The sequence below is a fragment of the Symphodus melops genome (genome assembly GCF_947650265.1).
Source record: "Symphodus melops genome assembly, chromosome: 8".
NCBI lineage: Eukaryota > Metazoa > Chordata > Actinopteri > Labriformes > Labridae > Symphodus > Symphodus melops.
Window position 1 is genome coordinate 11652997 of NC_136698.1, and position 25250 is coordinate 11678246.

General features: G+C 41.6%; 1 protein-coding gene across 3 annotated transcripts in view; it reads right to left on the reverse strand.

Annotated features, from left to right (window-relative positions):
• The window catches only part of negr1 (neuronal growth regulator 1), a 134708-nt gene that overhangs the window by 18682 nt on the left and 90776 nt on the right, over positions 1–25250 (reverse strand). Inside the window, exons 5-7 of one of the 3 annotated variants that reach the window (XM_079350976.1) lie at positions 20900–21020; positions 18934–19082; positions 6811–6852 (exon numbers count right to left, since the gene is read on the reverse strand). In XM_079350976.1, coding sequence (XP_079207102.1) covers positions 6811–6852; positions 18934–19082; positions 20900–21020 — 312 coding nt within the window. Of the gene's footprint in view, positions 1–6810; positions 6853–13604; positions 13759–18933; positions 19083–20899; positions 21021–25250 lie in introns of those variants that run through there. The other 2 variants (XM_079350978.1, XM_079350977.1) reach the window with 2 other exon arrangements.

A 25250-nucleotide genomic window follows, 5' to 3' on the forward strand; every position in this document is an offset into this window, starting at 1 on the left:
AACTTATTACTGGGTCTTAAAGCCAAAGATACCTTTAATGTTCTTTTACTTTTCCTTATATGGGCGTTGTGAATCTCTTTCCTTTCCATAGCACTCATCATTCTTTGTTGAAACACATTGGTATACACACTTTTTTTTTTACTGTGTCGGAGCTGTGAGCTTAGAGTTCAACCTATAAAATCATTTGCAGTGAACAAGTTAATACAACAGTCAGTTTCTCCAATTCACAGGCTCTGATGTTTTGACTTTCATGTTGAAGTACACCTTGAATGAAAGCTTGTGTTTGATGTGACACAGTAAAGATGCTATTTGTAAAAAAACAAAACCCAACAACAACACAAAAGGAACAGATTGAATCTCAAACTCGGTTCTACTTCAATAACGGCTGAATGGCACCAAAACTCAAGTTCCTCATCCACAATGCAGTGCCTCTGTTCAACTGGGTGAACATCTGAAAACTTTTGTTTGAAAATGTCACTTCAAACTGTTACTCTTTTATCAGTTGTAATTCCCAGTGAAGTAAAAAAAAAAAAAAAAAAAGATGATCAAACTTTGATTAATGTAGCTAAAGATGCAGTACGCATTACGGCTGATGTTTTTTGTGTCTCATTTTTCAACCTTTTTTTTTCTTTTTGAAAAGAGTCACAAAATAACCAAAGTTACACATTACATGGATTCATAGACAAGCTCAATGTATGCGTGTGTGTGCGAGCATCTTCCTGTAATTGAAGTCTAATATTTACTAATTGACAGCCGAGGGAGACCATTCATTTATAAGTTAAGAGAAAAAACTCAAAGCTGTTTATTTATTGAGAGGGCCTTGCACAGTGTAATATCAACAAACTGTGCCTTAGGGTCCAACTTGTACCAACATCAGATGAAGTGCAACCTAACCTTGTTTAAAGTTATATTCCAAAGAAGACATTACCCTGTTTTCAGACATAAATTAGCTGGCTCTCCTTTGATTAAAGAAGCGTTGCGTGCACGCTGAAATAATTTGATTAACACAGCTCCCTGGGCCTTGGGGAGCTGAGTGAGTGACTTTTGAATTTGGGAAGACTTGGGTAGAATACTTAATAAGGTAGATTATCTCTTTGATGTTGCGCTCTGGACCTCAAACAAAGAAAGATGTACGACCTATCCTCTCTAAATCCATCAAGAAATTGTCTTCATTAAGCTGGTGAGACTCTGAGTTACATAACATCTTTTCACAGAAAGTAGATGGACATTTTTCCCACTAAAATTCCAAGAAAAAAAAAAACACACTATGACTATTAGCTAATGTTTCTTAAAGATGGCTCCAACATGGATCCTCGTATGACATAATGCAGTGTTACCAAGATAAATAACAGACAGAGTCGTTACTCTCAGCTCCTACTGCTTCATATTGGGTCTTAGGTAGGGTCAGATACTGTTGATGCCTTAAACCTGGTTCACGCGGCAGGATATTTACGCCGATTTTGGCCCCGATTCTCCCCTTCCGATAATCTTAAGGACGCCCCGATCATCATAAAATAATCTTATAAGATCATCCTGCCGTGTGTGGTGTGTTCAGACCGTTCTCGTCTGGTCAGAAGAATGTCGGGACCGCTCCAATCTCAAAATCGGGGATATTCAACATGTTGGATTGTTTTGGCCCGATCTCTCATCATGTGTGGTGTTTCCCCCCCCGAGGAGAAAACGAGCACGAGCCTGTTGACTGTGACGCATAGCCAATCAGAAAGCGAGGTGACGTAGTAGCGAAAACACCGGGAGCAAAACAACAACTCACCTCCATATCATGTAGCAAGTACAGCTCATGCTTCCGTTGTCTCCACTCCTTTGACCGACGCCTCTTTTTAAAATGTGCTTTTCAGATAAAAACAGCACAAACGATCCCTATTACATCCTCTTCGTCCGTTTGTTGACTCTGGAATCACGTTTGATCTCGAGAGGTTTTGCGAGATTTCCCGTCTGATCTGGGGACGTTCGCGAGTGAAATCGGTTCGTGTGCGGTGTGTTGATGTTGCGGTGTGGCCGTACACCACACACTGTACGACCAAAACTGTAAAACCTCCGATTATTTATCGCCATGTGTGTGGTCTCTAAAGTTTGGGAAATCGGCCGACAATTTTAAAATCCTGCCGTGTGAACCAGCCTTTATATGCCCGGTTTCAAAGATGACAGCATCCATCCTTTTTCATAAAAGTTATGATTATATTAGATTCCATAATTAAAAAAAACAAAAAACCTAATCATGCAAAATGAAGAAAAGAGTGCTATGAATGGTAAAAGGGGAGCGCTCATCTCCACTTAGCTCCACTCAGGCTGCTTGAATTCTGTTTGTTTGGGAGTTGACATGACACCTGGGAATCAGAGTCACACAGATTATGTATAATGCATGTAATATTCCTTGAACCAGTAGAACTGTATACTGAGCCTTGCACAGACAAGAAATTGGGCTCAGAACAGTATTAAGAACATTGTTTTTTTCCTTTTTTTTCTACTGTCAAGTGATTTGCGGGAATAAACAGACGCGAGAGCCTCTGGGAGCAGAAGCTATTATCACAGATCTACATTTCTTTGGTAAGACAGCATGGCATCGAGCCAGCTGCTACACAGCTACCGCTGCAGTGCTTTATGTTTCAAAACATACAAATCCATATGCAAAAGATGAAACAAGCTTAAGATCTTCATTGTTAACAAAATGTGTTTTACTACACCCATTATAAACATTGGCTTTATAAACTTTGACAGCTCTGTGACAACAGATGGTTTCTATTCCTGCTTCCATGACAAGTGGGAACAGCAGTGATTGACATTAAAGAGGTAAGACAGAACTTATAAGAGGCTAGAGCTCAAAAATACAAATAATGTAGGTATAGAACGGCTACGTGAGATTACATCATTTTAGAAGCATCTCAATTCAATTCAATAAAAAATGTGTTTTTAATTCAATTGTAGTATCCATCCCTGGAATTAAAAAGCTATAGGGACAAGTAGCAGGCAATGGTGATCAAATGTGTTCACTTTCCAACATGGCTGGGCTAATCAATAAATCTTCATTTGTATAAATTTGTTTCACAAAGACAAAGCTTAATCCATCATGAGCCTAACACTTAAACAACATTTATCAATGTTACAGTGGCAAGAAAAAAACGCCCTAACTGGCAGAAATCTTGGGGCTCACAACGAAACAGCAATCTACTGTAGCTGTGCCGGGCCCGAAGTGGCACCATCTATTATTAGCCAGGCTAAGTCATTGTTGAAGGTTTATTCGTAATGGGGAGTAAGCCAGATGGAGATAGCTGCATCAGCTATAATATAGTGTGACATCATAGCAGCCCAACACAGTGTAGCCAGTTATTAATTAAGTTAAACATTGAAGAAGAACAAGGACACACTGAACAAAGCACCCTTCAGGGTAGGAATAGTACCTTTAGCATTCCAACAGAAGGGTACCAAAAAAGTAGTACGATACGGACCCCTTATTTTGGTCATATTCCCAACTTTTGACAGTGGAAACGCCAATAAAAGGGTGCCGTACTGAACCGAACTGAACCGGACTGCTTGGTGGAAACGGCCCCTAACAGGCTAAGCAATGGATTAGTTATTATTCTGCAGATGGTTAAAAAGACTTCATTTAAGCATATTTCTTTTTTCTATTTTAGTCATCGCTTGGTCTGGATATGGGAAGCAGTTAAAGATGAGAGCAGCAAGCATGACAGCTCTGGCTGAGTGGGAGTGGGTGGGGGTTCACAGCTGGCTTAGGCCTTGGTCACAGTTGCTGTCACTGATGTCTGCTGGGCACAAGTGAAAGCCGTCTTGCTCTTTGGTGAGATGAGCTGGTGGCTGAATATATTGTCCATGTGATAGAGTTCATCTTGGAGCTGGTGGGAGGGGATTACTCTGGACAATATTCATCATGTCTATCAACATCCTCCTTCCAATCCAATTCAGCCCGACAGCAGAGCTAAACTTCTCTCAAAAAAATGTACTGGCATCAAAAGCCTCAGCTTCTCTTCTTTCACACACAACAGCCAAGAACAGTTCATCGGTCACTGCTGAATTTTTAGCAGCCTGTTACACAAGCTACTCGTTCACTTAAGTGTTAAGAGCCTTAAGTGGTCATAGACAAGTCAAGACAGAAGAAGTGTAATGTCGAGGGATGTATCTGAGATGTGGCTGTTTAGTGTTGAGACAGCTTTCATGATGCCAGAATGACGCTGTACCTGGTCAATTGAGTTAGCACCCAGGAACAGCCTAACCAATCCTATACACACTCACACACCCAAACACACACACAAACTCTCTTGCGCACACACACAATGTATATAGCTATAATCAGTAAGCATCTGCAGAGAAATATGAAGAAGAAGTCACAGGAGGCTTCGGTTTTAACACGAGATGAAACATGAGATGTAGCGCAGATTGTGCACTTACAGGAGGGACACACCAGTGGACTTCTCTCTAACTCTCTTTCAGATTAATATTTATGAATACCAAAAAGTCAGCTGGTATACTTGGGCACTCGTTAGTAGACTTTATCCGCCTATCTACTGCATGTGTGGGAACAATGTAAGACGTCCTGTTGGCGTTGTCCTGTTAGCTGGTCAGCCGAGATCATTAGACAGTTGATCTGATCCCACATGTATTTGGTGTCCTGGTATCTGATTATTTAGTAGACGTCTATCTTCAATAGTAAGTTATTCTCAGTGCAAAAACACTTTTTTTCTCATTAAATTGACTTTTTTTCTTGTAATTTAGGAAAACACAGGTCACAGTATTTTAGTAGGCTACTTCCTGAGTGGAAACAAACACACTCTTCATCACACTTTTTACACCCCCCAAAAAGCCAAAAAGGTAGATCAAATGCAGTTGGCCAGGTCTGGATCTGACTAATTAAGAAGCAATAAAAAGCACATTGGATAAATAGATCCAGACCTATTTAATGTCCTGCCTGAATATATCATAAAATAGTGGACTATTGGCCTTGTTGTAGATCCATGAATTCCCTAACAATTAATGTGTTTGCGGTAATTGCTAAAAGTTACAATGATCTAATGATCTACCATTTATCAAATTTATTTAACCTCAACATTTTCGAGGATTCCTTTTTTTTTTTGTGGGGGTTACATTTAAAAGTGCAGAAAGCTGACACATCTAAACATTGTTTGCTTTGTGTAATTTGCCTTTGATAAATGGGCTGAAAATGACCTGCAAGTTGTGGGGGTTGATTCATTTTTCCACTTCATTTCTCCTCATTTGCATACTATAGACAAGGTTTTATTTTAGACTTTCATCTTCCGCATTACAAGATAAATAAAAGCAGCTGATGACATATTAATGTTAATTATTAAACCTGTTTATACAACAGTTTGGCACAAAGAGATATTTGTAGGGATCTAAAATAATTCCCATCGCCAAGCCACTTAGAGAGTGTGCAATCATAGCATTAACTCCAAATACATCTTTAAACAAACACGAACAGCGAATCGCGGAGTGAGTTTATCTTCGTGATTGAAACCACTGGTGTTCCTTTGGACCATGAAATTATCATTTGTTATGAGTGTGTAACATCAAATGAGAGTTCAGAGCCATGCCAGGATGGCTCGTCACTGCTGAGCTTATTTTAACTGGTTATCTGACAGAATCTCCATGAATAATCGTATTTGGCTCAGATAGACAGGTAGAGAGTGCAGCTGTGAACTTGTTAATCCAAGGCTTGATAGAAGGCTGGAGGAAAACAATGGCGTCAATACAAAGTGCTGGGATATAAAAAAAAAAAGAAACACTCAAAAACAATGATTCATCTTGCAATATGAATCCTCTCAGGTGATGACGTGTGTTTTTTTTTTTGTGTGTGTGTGTGCAGGTGCATTTGAGCATGTTCAGTTAGTGTCAGTCCACGTCTGCATGTTTTCTGTGTGTGAACAGACAATAATGTAACCAACATGAGAGATTACATTCTGCCGCTTGCTAAAAACCATTAGAGAGGGAGAGGAGACAACTAGGCAGAGGGGATTACTCTGGGCTGAAATGTGGAAGAGGCAGAATACAGCAAGAAGGAGGAGAGGAGGAGAGGAGGAGGGGGAGCAAGGGGCAACATTGACAGTGTAGCAACCAAAACAGCTCTTGTGGGAGAGCGAGTTAAAGAGGGTGGCAGAATGCCAGCTGATTGTTCTAGAAAGAGAGAAGAACAGAGACAGGAAGGAGGGAGAGGGGGATCTAGGCAGATTAAGACAGAGAAATGTAGAAGGAGACATAAAGGGAGTGATGAAAGTACAAAGATAGCAGAGATTCCATCTCGCAACAACAAACCAATGGGGGCCTTTACCACCAAGCAGCTTCCTGCCTTTGATGTATACTTCATTTAGGTAGCACTGAGGAGAGTAGTGGTGTTGTTGGTGAGAAAGGCAGAAAGAGAGGAAGCCATCATCAGCATAATGAGAAGCGTCAGACCTAGGGGCCTGTGAAAGAGCCACTTTGATGACACTACTGTTTGCTCCACATGGTAGCGGAGGCGGAGGCGGGGTTGTAATGAAAGGAAGGAGGGCGGGCGAGCGGGATGACACAGGCTGCAGGAGATACGTATTAGCCAGGCTGAAGAACTATAAACTATAAACTAAAAAAAAATTAATAAATAAATAAAAAAAAGGAATGCAAATGAAAGAAATAAAAGTACATACAATGAAGCTGTACACCCAGCAGCACTGCAGCCAGCCAAATTTGAAATAAATCAGGATGGAGGAGAGGATTTCAGCTCAGGTTAGCATGAGACAGCCGACCTCCTGCTAATTTTTGGTGTACAGCATGGTGACATATACTGACCTGGGCTTGAGACAGCACTAGTGGTGGTGGGTTCAATACTTGCTACAGGGGAGGAGAGGAGGAGGGGGGGAGGGGGAGGGGGAGGGGGAGGGAAAGAGGACATTCATGTATTATTAACAGAATGGAGACGTAAAAATAAAAATAAAATAAAAAATAAAAATGCATGCAAGGACAGGGGATGGAGGCAAATCCTCTCCATGCATTAAGGACAGGTGTGTCTGTGGCAAGATGCAACTTCTACGAGCTCAAACATGACCATGTTTTATTCCACCACCTGCCTCAGATTTGCACGGGTTACAACTCGGGACGGTAATGATTCATCCTTAACTGATTAATAGCCGTTTACAATTCAATCGAGTAAAAATGTATCAACTGACAAGCTGTTTATAATTTTACCGGCAGTCACATTTAATACCATTTTATCACAGAAGAGGGCGCCCGTCAAACTTTACAACTTAGGCAACAGCTGCTTTTACAACTTTAGGAAGAAGTTTTACGGAGGAAAGTGAGGTGAGAAAGAAGCGGGGAGTGTGTTTTCTGCAGCTGGACTTAATGTGAATAGACGGTGTACACGACTCAGTCCTGATCACGTAGATGTGTTCATCTTTGAATAAACACGAGACCGTCGATATAGCATGGTAGGTAGAGTATCTTTTTTTTCGCTCACTACTCACTCTTGAATGTGTGAGTTAATTTGCCTACATAGCAGGAGAAGGAAGTGTATTGTGAAGAGGCTCAAATGGGTCGATTTCACTTTTATGAAGAAGTTCAAATTGATTTTAAAACGGAGCGTCATTCGGTCAGCCTTGGTCGTCTCGAAACAGCAGAAGCGCCCAATTGGATTTGTTTTGTTAGCAGCGCTGTTAAATAAGGACAAGTGAGAGCTTTGTTGTGAATGTTTTAAGTATCTATAGTGCTGCTTTAATGGTTTCAATAAAACATAAACTGAGAAGAAAGCTCAGTAATTAGTCATGATTAATCGATTACTGATCGTTAAGGTGTTCAACTATTGGTTAAGAAAAATGAAAAAAATAAATAAAAAAAATGAAATTGGAAATGAGGGTAACCTTGAATGGAGGCTGCTCCAAAGCTCTGAAAGGGTTTTGCGATTGGAGTAAAACTTGTATTATACTTGAGGTTTGACAAAGAATAGCTCATTTCTGCATTTTTTTGTTCTTTCTTTTTTTTAGGGCATAGAAACCGGATGAATAGGCAAAAAAAAAAAAAAAAAAGGACATTTCAGTGCGACTTTCATCCCTCTGAAGAGGTCACTGAAGAGTCTCAATCTGATTACCTCAACTCCATTCAGGCCGAGCCACTGGGGGCATTTGGGAAATTGGAGTAATGTGACATCCATACATGTTCAATGCAGCGTGACAAAGTGTGAGTATGCTGAAGGATGGTGGCCAACACATCTTCTCTACTTTAGATCTTCTGTTAAATCGTCATATTTTAAATGTCAAAGAGAGAAGATCGTTTGTCACTTTTTGTCGTTGAGATCTGTCTGCAGATGTTTTTCTATGAGACATATCATGCTTGTTAATACAAACCTACTGAAAGAACTCAGTCTAACTTGAACTACGATATCAAAGTAATACACCTTAATAATAGTAATAATACCTTTTTCATAAAGAAATAAGCACAACATATTTGGTTACAGAAATAAAGTCAAGCAGCACTACTGGATAAGTCATTAACCCTTTGAGTATTTTTATAAACAATGAGGTAATTTTCATTTTTTGGTAAAGCTAAAGATCTCATGTATGCTTCTTTCCTGGTTTCCTTGCTCTTCTACGTTGGATATTTAAACATCTTTGGATTTAAGGATAAAACGAGACATTTGAGGATGTAGTGACGGCTGCACCCATACTGTGCTGTGCTGCATTCGCGTTTCAAAGCCGGTTTGGTATTCAGATATCGATGTAATGTAAACATTTTCTGCCTGTTTGATCTGAAGTGTAAAAAATAAACAACATTCTGTTTGATAAAGAAGCACTTAATTGGGAGATAAGCTGTGATCAGCTCAGTGCTGTGACTCAGTCGGGGAGCTGAATCTGGGCTGTGTGGTCGAGCAAAAAGCCGTTTCTCACTGCGAGAGCTCAGCTTTAAGTGATGCGGTGATTGTTCTTAAAATGTTTTTTTTTTCAGCCTTACCACACACGCACGCACACACACACAGTATGACATACTGTGTACACTTGCTGCTAAAAACTTAACTTTCACAAAAGTCTAAACCACCTTTTTTGAGCCTTTTCATGGCGGAGGAGGAGCTTATCAGTCACAAGGGAAAACTATGGTGGCGAGGATTACATGTTACACACATTCACACAAATCACAGAATACTGCTTTATGTCGCGGCTCTGAACTGCTGTATCTAGGCCATGCAGTAGTGCAAAAGCCCACTTAGATTCTCCATTTAATCCGTTTACATGGAAACTCAATATGACCGCTTCAATTGCGAGGCAAAAGGGTGCACTGTCCTCCACACTATGCTCTCCATCTGTGGTCTCCAGTGTCACTTTGCTTAAGCTCTCCAACAACTGTGTCATGACTGTGCCACTATTAACAGGCTCCTGCAATGCAGACAACAATGACATATTTGCTCTCATCATGCTTTTTGAAGGGGATATTGTTCAGGAATCAGTATTCATACATGGAGGGAAATGTTTTTTTTTTTTTTTCTTTTGCATATTGGTGAGGAAATGGTTGAATTCATCTTTTCTTTCACACATGTCTCCGCATTAAGTACTCCTGGGGGAGCAGATATGTGAAGACAGTTTCCTCTTTTTGAGTTTCTTCAAACATGCAGGCGGGTGCTATCTGATTAATACTCGAGAACTCGGGAATTCAGCGATGAATCATTTGAGGGGATCCTCAGACCCTCGTCCGTTACTTGTGGAACGTATCTTTTAAAACGTGCAATCTCTCCCTCACGGCTCCACACTGACTTGGCCTTCTTTCTCTCCTTCAGCAGAGCGACACGTGATTTCATGCACTGTGTATGGAAGTCAACCTAGTGCGTGGCCCGTTCACTCGCCAGATAAAACCCATTAGTTTTCACAGCCATTTCATTTGATGGAATGCTATTCCCTTTGTCCTCGGCAGGCGGGATCATGTGGAATTTATGGGACATGTTTGGTAAGAAATAGTGTTATGATGGGTCCTGTTTAGAGTGTAGCTTGTAACAAGCATAATGGGTTAGTGCTAAAGCTGCACATTTTAATCCAGACACTAGACTAATAAATACACATCTACTGTACAATATAGCTTTTTCAACATAAGATGAGCACAGAGTTATCGTCATAGAAACGAGGAGAAAAAAACTTTTGGACAATTAAATCCAAAGCAGCCAACGCAAGATAAAAGAAATCAGCACCTTGTGAAGTGCATGCCGAGTCAGTGAGATTGATAAAACAATCCTTTCAACACAAAGAATATGGTAATTATTATGCTCAAGTGCAGCAGAAACCTTTCCTAGCATCCATTAGAGAAGAGGTAAGAGAAGGAGGTTTAAATGGAAATGCAGCGTTTGCTAATGTGGCGGGCCCAATTTATCTTTACTGCTCCATTGGAGTGCACTGTCGAGTTATTTTTTCGTGCAGGGTTAACAGTCCCTGTGTTCAACTCAAGTCTTCAATGTTTTGAGCCCTCTGCAATGTTAGAATAGAGTGTGTCGAGGACTGTGTTCATTTGTGAGCGAGATAATTGGTTAGTCATCCTATGGCATTTTAATGCTGCCAGGAAAACATACAGTATCATCTTGTGGGCATCCACTGGGCTCAGTCATCCGGGGATGAAGGTTTCTTGCAGTGCAGCTGGCCTCCTACAGGAGTAGGCGGAGGGGTTGGGGTGTAGGTGGGGTTTCAAGTCTATTGCATGCTGGGCTGCAGGATGAGCACTGCCACAGCATCAAACAGTTTCCCATCTCAGTATGACTGGGAGATGATAGCAGGTTTTTTTTCTGATTACCTAAAAATGGAAATTCATACATTAAAATGAGGGCTAAATGCTGTAGCACGGTAAGGTTGCTTTGGGAGGAAATAAAGAACCCTGCAACCTCACCATGTTCAATTTACTTGAGCATATTTTGATATGTTGTAAAGTGTTTGTAAATCAATACGCCTAAACGCGATTCAAAAACCCTCTGAAAACAGCGTAATGTGGTAAGGTTTAAACCATCTGCTTTAACAACCAGTATTGACGAGAACATAGAAGAGGTAGAATTCAACTTGCTCAAACATAATCCACTGTCATCTTTTATGGCTCCCATATTATTTCCCAGCATTTGAAGCCGTTATCACACACCCACATTTTAGCGTTCACCTTTAGCTCCCATTTTCCTGCATCTCTGCTCCGTGACTCAGGTACAATCGCGCAGTGTGGGAACAAACAACATAATCAACAACGATGGTAGACGAGGAGACATGTTGAAATGACACCTACACATGCTGTGATTGATAAGCATGACAAACGAACACGACGTTCATTAACCAACTATCCGGCAGTGTCTCTCTTGCCTGAGGAAGGGTGGAGAAAGTAGTCCCCACCCCCGCCCACCAGTCTCCTCCATTTACTGCTCAAGTAACGGAGGAGGAGAGAAGGAGGGGAGAACGGGGAAAAAAAGGAGGAAATGAAGGCAGAGGTATAGGCAGAGAAAATCTCCTCCAGGGCTTAGCAGAGGAGGGCTGGGGGGGGGGGGGGGGGGGGGGGGGGGGGGGTGGAATAAGAGCTTCACCAATTAAGCTGGAGGACTCCTCAGAAAATTGCAGTGAGCAGCCTCAGTCTTTTTCTCCAAGTTCACTCTCATCTTGAACATGAAATGGGAAGTTAAAATAGGGATTGCCAGTTGGGCAATTGTTATATCTCAGCTAAAATCAGAAGGTGTGTGGGTGTGTGTGGTGTACATATAGTGTACGTGGAAGCTCAAGGAGAGACGGTCAGAAACACATCCTGCACTGATGCTTTGGTCGGCTGCATTTAAATGAACAGGTACCCTTCTTCTGTATTGTCTTATTCAGCAAAGTACTCCATGTACCTCCATTAAAAGGCTAATGTTATATTATAGGTGGATCAGCAGTAGCCCCAGGTGAAACACTGTTTTACCTTTCAATTTAAGTCCTCGAACTGTTAAAAACATCTAATATATTCCTTCAAGGTGAGATATGCCTTTCTGACAACTGTCTTTAATACTGTGAAGAAAAACTTATACTTGAAACCGTTCCCATTGTGCAGTGTCTGAATATGCTTTTTACCAAGATGATTTAAAGAGCCTGAGGAATGTGCAGATCCCTTCAGAACAGCGTTTTTTTTGTGATATTAAACAACCTCGAAGGACACAAGTCTTTAAAACATATATAATCAAAGTCAGATTATATTCACGTTCTTTGGAACAGAATTTAAAGCACACGTCAGCAAGTTTGCGTCTTTGTTCGGTGGGGACGGTAGGCAATCTCCCTTAATGACTGGTTTATCAAACATGTTCTGTGTGCGGTGTATAAGCACTTATCTCTCCGATCTGGGACAAAAAAAAAAAAAAAAGGGTTTGGGCTGTGAAGGCGCTTCTTTTTTTTTTGTCATCACGTAAATTACATTTCTTATTCAATAACTCTTCCTTTAAATGCAGATTTACCCTTACTGAAAAAAAACAAAAAACAATCTGTCCTTCAAGATAACCGTGTGGAGTCAGTTAAAGGCACATGTTATTTGTTGCTTGTTTACACAGATGCTCATGTTTTACTGTCGTTGCGCATCGCCTTTTTTATTTCACAAGGAAGTAAAAGTTAAATCTGCATACTGGCGTTAGTAACAATTGCAAAGTCAGCACTAACAGTTCATAAACTTGGAAGACATCATACGGTCAATAATATATGGCCACAAAACAGACTACAGTGCCGGGTTCATGTTGATGGTTCTAATATCCAGTCCCTAATGATAAATGCCTTTTGTCTCAATTCTGTTGCACTGACATATTTCTTTTTTGCATTGGTCCAGTTACACACTCGGCAGGTTTCATCTCAGCCTTTCTGCTTTGATTTGTTAAAACTGTGAATACAAAGAGCCAATATACCATTAAGATATCATCTTCTACAGAGCTCATTCGAAATTCATTGTGATTATTTTGTTGTTGTAACAGTGAAATTATTGAGAGAAAGCCTGTCTGCTGATTAAATCTAACAGAGTGAAAATAAATCACAGCAGCAGCTGCATTCTGGTTCAGTTTGAGTCAATTAAACAAACGTCTATAGAAGCACAAAACCATCTCCAAAGATATTTTTGAGTGTCTCTGCGCCACCATTCAAGCCTATTAACCAGTTCAATTCACTACATCTCTGTGACAATTGTTGAGAAGAAAACAGACAATTGTGACAAGTGCGGTTGCTCAGTAGTATTTGTTCATTCTCTGATAATACTGGGTATTGTGTTGACAAAAGAGAAAAAAAAAACATTATTTGTTCAAGAATTGTTCACAGACACACACAGACAGACACAGAGTAATCCAGCAAATACTGAGGTTGTATGCTTTCTTTCTGCTCCAAAGAGGCCGGTTTGTGTTTTACCACATACTTCAAATACAGCACTTAAAAGAGCCACTTCACTGAGCGAGACCACAATCCCTAACTAAAAGTTTAACAGCATACGAATTAACCCATGATCCAACACACCTGGACCCATCGAATCCCGAGAGCCACAACAACATACAGCCGGGTAACACCTTCTCCAAAAATCCTTCATTGTCAACATGTAATGAAAGCCAGGATGCTAATTCAGTGTTGTTGTTGTTTTTATTCTACCTTTATTTGAAACAGAGACCAGACCTACTGCATTCCAATGGCTGCATTGGATGGGAGGCAGATGTGTTTACTTTTTCAGGGAGAAGCCTCTCCGCAGTCACAGTTCATCTCCTCAGCCATAATGGCAAACCTTTTCCTGCACTGATTTAGAGTGACTCTGTTAGGTGAAGAAGAAGAAAAAAGAAGTTACACCAAAGAAAGATAAGGACCTCTCGGCTTCACAAACTCAACGAGAAACTAATGAAACTGAGGCCTGAATGCTAAGTATTCCTTTTTTTTTTTTTTTACCTGAGCTTTTTCTCCCCTCAGCTGCTGTAACTTGAGCAGCCTCTTTGAACGGGGATGACCCTTACTTGACCTAATGAATGCATAAAATCACTGATGCACGGTGCCATAGACAGAACCTGAGTTACGACTGTATATGCATTAATTCTCGATTCTTTTGGTGCAAACCACCCACATTGTGCTGCTACTTAAAATTCAACTCAATGTATGACGCTCCATCAAATATGCATGCCCCTTTCCCCTTTCCCATCCCGCTCATCAATAGGCTATCGACTGGTTCAGAAATAGCAATCCAAAGTCACCCGTGGTGAAATCTAACCTCCGGGTTTTGTTATTTGCGTCAACGTGCTGGCGAAAGTGCGCTGTGGCGATTGCTTGCCTATTCTCACGGAAAGCGACAGCAGAATTGGCCTCTTCCCCATTGGGGGGGAAGAATAGAGAGATAGGGGGAGAGAGATAGGGAGAGAGAGAGAGAGAGATAGAGAGAAGGAGAGGGAAGGAGACGTTTTATGAGTGTGTGAGAGAGAGAGAGAGAGTGATAAAGAGGGAGAAATGAGAGACAAGTGGGCTGGGAGAGTAAGAGAGTGAGATAGGAGAATCAGAGAGACAGAGCCACGATAGAAAGACAGACAAAGAGATAAAGAGGAGGAACGGATGAGACGAGATGAGAGAGAGAAGTTGGGGGGGTTAGCAGCACAGGAGGCTACCTCCTCTGACTGTTCTGAGGGTTTCTTTGCCGCTCTGCCTTTGAGTCCTCGCTAGTGTCACATTAAGATCATCCATTTTGAGGATCTGAGACAAGCCTTTGATGTTCTTTGTGCATACACAAACAGGAGAGAGGGGCGCTCCTTTGACAATTGCCAACTCCACAGAAATATCTTTTTTGTATTTAGAATCTCCGGCCTGCTAGGGACAATGTTATCATCAGAGGGTGCAGCGCAAGCCGATGAATTATTTAACTCACCTGTTCATATTTCATCACAGAATATATTAAAATGAATTTATTTTTTTTCATCCGCACTCACTCTGAAACATTGAGGGAAATATGTTCCCCTAACCCCTCGCTGTCATTGCTTTCCTTGCTGCCTGGCAGGTACAGCGAGAAATGTCTCGCAGTGAAGGAATATCAAGCACCCACCAACAAGTACAGTACACGGCTCAAAGGAAACTGGAACGCCATTCTACATTTAGGAGGGAAAGCGGTCTTAAAATATAGGAATTATGTTGGAACCTTGTTTGAGCACCATGTTCCACTGTAATCTCTGTCTGTTCAATGACCAGACGGTTGTAGAGAACTTCAGCTGTAATCAGCCATATGGGATTTATAAGACACTTTGATCATTTCTGTGTTTTGACGTGCCGGACCTTAAATGTATATAGTGTTTATAAATCAATGAAACACTTGAACCATCCATTAAAATCATGAACTAACCCTGTTTATTCTGATGAGTTGTACTGGCTGACGTTCACCCTGCGTCTTGCTGCGGGGAAGGCTTCAGTTCTGGTGTGGTCCAAAATATCTACCTCTTAAAAGGAAGTTCTTTCTTGCTACTGTAACTTTGCTAAAGCCCCGTTTCCACACAGCAGTCCGGTACGGATCGGTACAGTTTGGTACGGTTTGGTTCGATTAAGCCTGATCTGGTTTGTGTTTCCACAAACACCCGTGCCCTATTTGGTCGTCGGTATGCCGTATGATGATAGCCGCTATGTAAATAGCATCATATGATAGCAGCTAACCGCTAACAGCTAACCGCTAACCGCAATCTAGCTGCTGGACTTCGTCAGCGAGAGGCCTCAGACTGTGCGGGTTGGCGGCAACGCATCAAAAACCACCATCCTGAGCACTGGGGCCCCCCAAGGCTGTGTGCTCAGCCTTGCCCCTGCTCTTCACGCTGCTGACCCACGACTGCACTCCATCCTTCAGCAGCAACCACATTGTGAAGTTTGCGGACGACACAACAGTGGTCGGTCTCATCTCCAACAACGATGAGACGCACTACAGGATGGAGGTGGGCCAACTGGCCACGTGGTGCAAAGACAACAACCTCTTCCTGAATATCGACAAGACCAAGGAGGTTGTTGTCGACTTCCGGAGGGCCCCCACTCCCAAACCCCCCCTGACCATCGACGGTGCTGCTGTGGAGAGAGTGAGCAGCACCAAGTTCCTGGGGGTCCACATCAGTGAGGATCTCTCCTGGACAGCCAACACCACATCACTGGCCAAGAAGTCCCAGCAGCGCCTCTACTTCCTCCGTAAGCTGAAGAGAGCACGAGCACCCCCACCCATCATGTGCTCCTTCTACAGAGGCACCATCGAGAGCATCCTGACCAGCTGCATCACTGAGCGGCTGAACGGATCATCGGTGTCCCGCTCCCCTCTCTTCTGGACCTCTGGGGCACCCGCCTCACCCGCAAAGCAACCCGCATTGTGAGTGACCCCACCCACCCCTCACACAGCCTCTTCAGCCTCCTGCCATCGGGGAGACGGTACCGCAGCCTGCGGGCCGGCTCTACCAGACTGAGAAACAGCTTCTTCCACCAAGCTGTCAGGAAGCTGAACTCTCTTCCCTCCCCTCTGCCCCCATGAACACTGAACATTGGAACCTCCTCCTGTTTGAACATTGAAACAGAACCCTGGTCACTTATTGCACATTGCACGCATGCACAAGTTTCACTTTTCTTATAATCTTGTTTTATACTCCATTTTATTTAACTTTGTACTTTTTGCACATTTAGGTTTATTAATGTAAATATTATTTATCTTTTTTACCTTGTTTTATTTGATTTACCGTACCTTTTTTATCTACATTGCACCGTGGGGAGGGGGGAAACGTAATTTCGATTTCACTGTATGTCTGACATATTTTGGAATTGACAAAAATAAAGAACCTTGAACCTTGAAATCCAACAAAGGAGAAAAACGCTACACAAACAAAACCAACGCTGGAAGACATCCAGCAGTTCATCTACTCTGCCACTGGCATGTGACTCTTTATTACGAAAACTCAATCAAGCTTCGTTTCAGAGAAGGCTGTGTGCCGCGAGGAGAGATACAGATGTAAACAGTCAGCTGTGTTACAGTCAATGTTACATTTCAATGTTCAACATTTCAATGTTACGTAACGTAACAAGGGAAGTGACGATTCATTCAACCAATCAACGGACTGCATTGTTTAGCTCCACCTTTTCGGGTCGGCGCCACATTCTTGGCATCCCAACGGAAGGGTCCCAAAAAGTGGGACGGTAAGGATCGGTTATTTGGGAATCTTTCCCGGGATTAGTCTATGGAAACGCCGCAAAATGCATGCCGTACCAAGACGAACCGAGCCGGACCGCTCGGTGGAAACAGGGCTTAATTGTTGCTTAGTGCCGTGCTCATGATGGATTATCAGATAACATAACAATAAGTAAGGTCTGTTACCTGCTTCTTGTAAAGTATCTTATGATAACTTTTGTTTTGAACTAGCACGATACAAATCAAGATTTAACGATTAAGTCATGGACTTTCCCACTGTTATAACTATGCTTTTCTACTGTATATTAGGGATTATTGATCATGGCAAAAATCATAATCAGGGTGGTTTTGATTTATTCTGAGATCACGGCTTTTAAAAAAGTACTCATTGATTTTGAAACCATGTGAATCACATGCATGTATCCAAATGAACAACTCTGACGACTGAAAAACAAACAAGCGATAAATAAAAGTCACAAAATAATCAATAAATAAATAGAAATAACTAACTCTGTTTTCAAGGTAGTGATGATGTATTCTTGTGTCAAAACACATAACAACAAACATTGACCACACATGACCAAATCTACTGACAAGACGAGTGCAACACCTCATGTGACACAGTGATTGTTTCATCTTGATTATCTTGTTTGATGTTCATCAGGAGGCGACACTCCATGAGTGATCATTTAAAATTAAACTCAATTAATCGCCCAGCGCTTATGTACAGTATATAGTGCAAATATACTCCTACAGTCTCTTCAGCAGTAGGTAACATGCACCGCTGTTTGAAATGTAACGTCTTTCTTATGTTACAGAGTTGTTCAGGTTTTCTCCACAATTTTCAAAACCCATTATATTGCAGGCTTTTTGACAGCTTTCTCTACTGATGTACAGTGGTAAAAAGCCATATGATGTTTCTTCAAATAGACACGGAGTCCACCTGCCCTCATCAGGGGGCCAACGTGCTGCACTATCTCCCACACAAAAGGTCTGATGCAGTAACATGAATGTGATCCCTCACTGACTTCCTCATTGAAACTCGAAACCCCAGAGGTCCTGTTATCCTGGGATCAAACCTACTTGTCTGCTGTGAAAGTCTGGTGTTTTGTGCCTATGTTTGTTGTGTAGAAATGTTGGCTGTTTTGGTTTTCTTGAAATCAGGTAAATATTTTTGAAGTGTGAAGTGAAGGGATTTTTTTCTTTTTTCTTTCCCCAGAGCCTAAATGTATGCAGGATGTTTCTCTCCAAACAAACAGCAGTTCTGCAGTCCATCACAGATGCACCAAAAGTTTAGCCTCTAAATATTTGGCCTCTTTGGAGATCTGTTGGATGCCTTAAGGTATTTTGAAAACCATAAAAAGAGCTGACTCTCAGAGCTCTTTAAAATCTGAGTCATTCCTCTACTTGGCATTCAACTAAGCATGGCTGACATGGCTGCTGCTTTAAAGCTTAATTTCTTTTTCAAGTGCAGTACACATGCAAATGTGCACTGTAAAAGCAGAGAGAGACACACACACACACACACACACACACTCACATACAGTACAACTATAGTAGACAATCAAAATTCACTGAACTGATGAGTAGGGAATAAGAAAACCACTTAATCTGGTGATATGTGGGCACCCAGTTGCAGCACTGGGCTTAACTTTAGCTTTTATCCAGTGTCAAGGGTGCTGTTGCAAAAAAAGAAAAAAAAGAAAATAAAGAAAAAGGTAGACACTTCTGAGGGCACCGTCACCCACGGACATTCACAACACTCTTTCACACCACTCTGTTTAGCCACAAGCAGGTAGAATGACAACTTACGAATGAGAGGCACGCTGGCGTTAGCCGTCCCCAGCTTGTTGGAGGCGACACATGTGTAGTTCCCGTAACGATCCTCCGTCATGTTGGTTACTGTGAGGACTGATCTGGAGCTGAGGCTCTTGATTTCGATGCCTTGACCCTTGATAATCCTGCGAGCAGAACACAATGGCAACGAATGAAGATTTATTTATTTATTTATTTTTTTCCTTCACGCCCACGCACACAAAGTGTCACTGCACGAGGCAGGGAAGGTACACATGTTTGTCATCCTTTAGTGGAATCTTCAGACTGTACAGTACTTCATCACCCTCTTCAACTGATCTATTTGTCCTGAGGTCATGTCGTGTCTGCCTTGGAGAGACACTTAGAAGAACTGAGGAGAGAGAGAAATGACCCAGGGGTGAAACAGCTGGGTGCCACTTGACATGTTGTTCATCGTTTTGTTGCAGGTGCTCGCGGGGGGGGGGGGGGATTACCATAAATCCTATTCCAGTTGTGCCTAGCATCTGTGCTGTGAAATTGACAAATATTTAACTGTTTACTTTGGTTGGCAGTGATGATCTCTAACAGCCTGCAGGGATTAAAATTCACTCTGTAACAACATATGCTGTGCGCCAAATTTTATACCCATTACAGCTTACTGTTTTCATCTGAGAGGTTTCTGTTGCTGCTTCAGATTCACATTTAGCTTTAAAAACCTCAAGAGAGACGGCATGTTTCTATCTTGGCTTTTCCTTGGCCCCCCCCCCCCACTCCCCCAGTGATCTCTAGCTTGGCTCGAGTTGTTCAGCGAGGCGCTCTGAGTTAAAACGCTATGTGTGACATTATGTCCAGCAAATATCCACAAATCTGTTGTTCCTTCTCCCATGGTGCCCTTGTCAAATGTTAGCTGAACATTCACTGATAACCTCGGCGGGTGTCTCGCCTCTACTCTAGTTCAACATCAAACTAGTCAATGTGCTCCCCTCTTTCACAGTGAGAAAAACCCCATAAAAAAACGCTCCCTCTAGTACAGACACACAAAAGAAATGTAACCACTTTTATTGAAGAATGAAAGAAGTGTCACATCAAGAGAAACATTTGCTTGTCAAAACTGTCAGACTGCTTCTGAAACAGACAAACTGGCAGCAGCAGAGCTCTGACGGTTCTCCCAGCCAGTGTTAATCTTCCACAGATGCTACACGTGGTCTGCGCTTAACTTTTTTTATTTTTTTTTTTATTCTAATGTCCTTTTCATGATGAGGAGAAAATGAAGGAACCAACATTAAGCTATGTGAGAAGTCATAAAAAAAAGTCCTTGAATTAAGTGAAGACTAAAACCATGCCAACTTGCCTCCTTAGCAATTTGAATAAATTGAATCCACCCCATAATTACAATTAGCACAGTGTGAGCTGATGATTGAAATTGTGCTCACTAGGAGTGGGTAATGGGGGTAATTTGGATTTTAAATTCAAGAACTGACACTTGAATCTAGACGGATTGATGTATGTTACACGAATGATTTTAAGCCAGTCGCCAGCAAACACTTTATGAGGATGCAGACAGAGGACAAGGCTCAAATGATTGTTGTTGGAATGTTGATGTGGACGCTGCAATGAGGGGCAGATGAATGTTAGGACAAACGACAGCAAAAAAACAAACAAAAAAAGAACTTCTTATTATAACCGTTTTATTCAATATTGTCTACAAACATGAACTGACCTGGTTCATTCAAACACAGTCCAACCTCCCACCTTCATGCACCTCAGTTTAAAACAGAAACTGTGATTCATTTGCATTCATTTAGTGGCTTCCACTTAGGCTCTTTTAAAATAAAGCGAAAAATCTGCTTGATAACAGAATTGGTGATGATCTTTGCCAAAGCTGTGCAACTAGACTGTGATGTAGCTGCGTCCAGAGCACATGGTTTTTTTTTTGGTTTTTTTTTGCTGCCAAAACACTTTCATAGAATAAAACTGGGCTCACCTTTTCTCGCCCTTGTACCACTCGAACGTCGGGGAGGGCACAGCAGCTGCTTCACACCTCAGCAGAGCTGTACGTCCCAGACCAACTCCATGGCTTTTCATCTCATGGATAGATGGAGCAACTGAAAAAAAAAAAAATGACCCAAAGAGATAAGAAATGTTAGCAGTCAGAAAAAAAAACCATCAGTGTAATCACTAGAACGAGGACACACACAAAAAAAAAAGAAAAAAAAAAGAAAAAGGAAAATAAGTTTAAATGATAGTAGGAGTAAGAGAAGTGGAGAACAAATTTTTGAAATTGGCTGTATCCGGCATCCTGGACAGACTGTAAAGTCAACAGTCGGGGTCTGCAGTTGGGGAGGGGAGAGGGCATCCATGCTCAATGTAGGAAAAATGAAATGAATACGGCCTGCATGGTGATAAATGGCTTAATGGAAGTTCAAAGACTCAGTGGAACAGGAAGGTTATGTGAATGCAAAATGAGGCCCCTTTCATGTGCTGAAATGTGGTGTAAATCAGTTTGCCAGTGTTTTGAAGGCAGCTTTGCGCGGACCGTTTCTGCTTCTGCGGCAGCACGGTCCGTTTGTTCTTCAAATATGAACCCTGCTTTGCACAACCATGAAAGAAATGAAACTAATAATTGAAGTTAAATAGACTGACAACAATGGCATTTTGTTGGGTACAATATGTGGTCGGGAAAAAGTGGCAAGCCCCCCCCCAAAAAAAAATTTAGCGCTCCAGCCATTCCCTCAGGCACAAAATAGGAATGCAATGTTCCTCTTATTATATTTGTAATTATTGTCCGTTATCAGTGTAATGCTGAACTTTAAAATGACTCCCTGTAAAGCTTAAGGAAAAGTAATGACTGTACTGTAAGTAGCACTTTCCTTTATAAAACTAAAGGCAGACAGGGGTTCACACCCACACATACTGTCATGACTGGTTTCCTGGCTCCCTTTTAATCAGCACAGGCAAGAAAACGGGAGAAAAAAACAACAACAATCATAATAAGGCCCAGAGCTCAATCTAACACTGTGTGATATATACGCTTGGCTTTACTCCCAAAATCCACACAAATAATAAAACTGTTCAAAACAAACAATCAGATCCACAGCCATCTGACACACAAAACAAGCAAAATGACTTTGTGCCAGTCAAACAGATTCTGATTAAAAGCCTTTTGAAACATGGAAAAAGACCACACTCTTTAGGGTCAGTGCTGCTGCTAGCAGTAAATTGCCCTGCTATGTCTGAAAGTGAGATGTGGACTATTTATATTCCTGACAATGAGCCTTTAAGAGCAAGCTGTCAGTCAGAGCTGCAGCCTGAATCCAGTGGAGGGATTGGCCGAACGCCTGCAAACCTTTACTTCCAGTGCATTTGGAGATATGTTTTTTTAATATGGACAGATGCAGGTAAGAACAACTCAACCCCAACAGGCATCAAACTGACCAAACTGCCCACAATGACCAATTTATTCTAAACCATTGTCTGAATGGCTGATCCGATGGAAAGAGATGAGTATTCCACGTGCAGGGATAGGAAGAGGCTTCATTATTTCCCATATTTGTATTTTTGCAACAAAGACTGAAAATGTCTCGGCTTCATTTTAATGAAGACAGTGCTTCATTATGGGTCGCTGTATGCGAGGGCTCTCTGCCAACCTGTGAGAATCCACATAGATAGATAGATGAGGTGGGATGTAACAGATCTGTGCAGGGTGAAAAAGATACATGTGAGCATTTGTACCTGAGGAGTATGATCATGTAAGAGAGGCGTGCTGAGGTGACAGAGCACTCTGTGATGATGGATGCCCTTCCGCCAACCTTTTTTGCTGCATCGTAATGAGCCCGATGGTATGACTGCCGTACGTAGATTTAGTGCCCTTGCATGTGTGTGCCAATTACAGTGTTATTTTCCGTCTTCCATGGCTGGGCTGAATAATCCGAAGGACTTGAGCGAGCAAATCGAGCAATGGGTTGTACTGGGGCTTTTCCTGTTCATTTATCACTGTGTGAAATGTTGGATGCCATGCTGGGAGGGTATTAGTAGACCTTGACTGGATGTCTGTGCCGTGTGTGTGTGTGTGTGTGTGTGTGTGTGTGTACGGTGGGTATCTTTGTACTTGTTTCGATAAAGTGCACCAACTCAGAGTAAGAAGACTTTGCCGACTCCTCTTTCAATCAGAAACTTTAAAAATCTCTTCAGCAATGTATTTAGATCTGCGTTTATTTCGACCACAGCAACCACTAAAATTCTCCAATTCTATTAGCGAGACACTTTTGTTCAAAGTGAAGTTCATCAGAGAGTAAGTTCAACACACGCAAGCGTCTAGATAGGAGGAAACAACGACAGTTAGAGATAAACAGTTTTGGTCTTTAAAAAAAGAAAAGAAAAGAAAAGAAAAGAAAACGAAAAATCATCCCCATCATCACCATCGGCAGCTTCTCATGAAAATTCGAATCAACACTGTCCTCAATATCCTCATCATAGTCAGTCCCATCAGTATCTAAAAAAACATTAAGTGCACAGGTGTGCATGATGGAGCTGGGTCCTTAGCATTTTCTTAAAGGATGAAAGGGACTCTGCCAGATAAAAGAGTCTAGCAGGAGACTTAGTGCCCTGTTTCTGAAGGTAGGACAAAGCGTTTTTTTGCACTGACAACCAAATTATGAAGTAAGCCTGGAGAAAAAGAAAAAAAAAAGAAAAAAAAAAGTTGCTGGCCACGTAAGCGTCTTTACAAAAGAGCAACAACAACCTGCTGCAAGGAATCAAAGGGACACTGAAGCTTGTAAGTGTTAGCGTTTGACAATGTCCTCCGGAGAAACGCTGCACAACTCTTCATGAAAAGGTAGGGAACACGGGGAGAAAATTGTGAGAGCGCTCCTCAAGACAGAAATATCAACCAATACCAAGTATGAAAAAAAAAATCAATGCAGTATGCCCACTGACAGAGGCTTAGTGAATACTTGTAATCCTCCACTGGTGTCATTGTGCTGCCATTGATTATCTGAAGCCTCTGAAAGCAGCAGGGTGACTTGGCTGTCCGGTTGTACAGTTACTTGGACAGTGGACATGGCGGCTCAGGCAGGTGTGTCGATACTTGAAACCTTCCAGCCAGAGCCACTGTCTCTCATGTTAAAAGTGAGTACACAAAAAAACGCCGCCAACAGGCCCTTTTTTAAAGTCGCTGCTTTCATGTACTTTCCTTTTCAGACGAGCATTTTTGATGTGTTCCCTTTTATTTTTCACCAAACGAGACACGGTTTTTGCCAAGAAGAACACGGCTTTGCTCATTAAGCTCAAAGGGATTTGTTTTTATATTCTTACAGTGAACTTGGATTACTATCTTCTAATTGCAGTTGGATAAACTCCTGGCAAGCAAATTAGATTGAAAAGGAATCAATAAATAATTCTTTACATGTATGATGTTATGTTCTTGATCAACATACAGCATTAGCATTCCAGGTCTTCCTTCCTGGTTGTGTAACTAAAGACGATTTATCTCTTGACTCATGTCTGACTTTACAACACACTTCTAATAAATTAGATAGATAGATAGATACTTTATTGATCCCGAGGGAAATTAGGATCATTTAAAAGTTATTTAGTCCAAGTAACTGTTCCCATTACCATTCAAACTTCTGGAGCATTTTGGAACATAAAAAAAAAAAACACCCCTCCATGATTTTGTAAGGTGGTCCAAATACTCTGATTTTATATGCATATCAATAATATCAAGTCTTTCCAATTTAGATCCTGGCAGTGAGATCTTTTAAGACAGATAGCACCCATAAAATCCAGTCCAATCCAATAATTCCAATTTCAACATGCTGGCATGTGCTAAATCATCATATATTGTGCAATACACCATCAGGATTTGGAGAGTAATGCAAAGTAGTGCACTAAAACCCATGAAGGTCCAATAATCCAGGTAATTTAGTGTCAGGGGAATGCTGTGTTGAGGCTGTAAATCATGCCTCGAGTTGTGGTGATTCTACCAGATGGGGGTAAGGGGTAGGGTCCAGGAATAGCCCATGCACAGCTGAGAAATTGGGCGATGGGAGACAAATGGCTAGTTGAGCGTCGATCGCTAACCCACTTCAATTAACATCTGCATGACTGTACTAATCATCAGAACAAAGACGATGTCACATATTGTACATCTGTACAACGTGCAGACATACACGCATGCCAGCGATCAATACAATGTTTGACCTTCTCTCCATGCAATATTAATGGACAGGGTGTGTTCACAAACCATCTCACCTTAATGTAAAGGGCTTCACTGGGTCTTGCGCCCTGAGTAATCCTCATGTGGCGACTAATGATTAATTGGTGTGCTTAAGGAC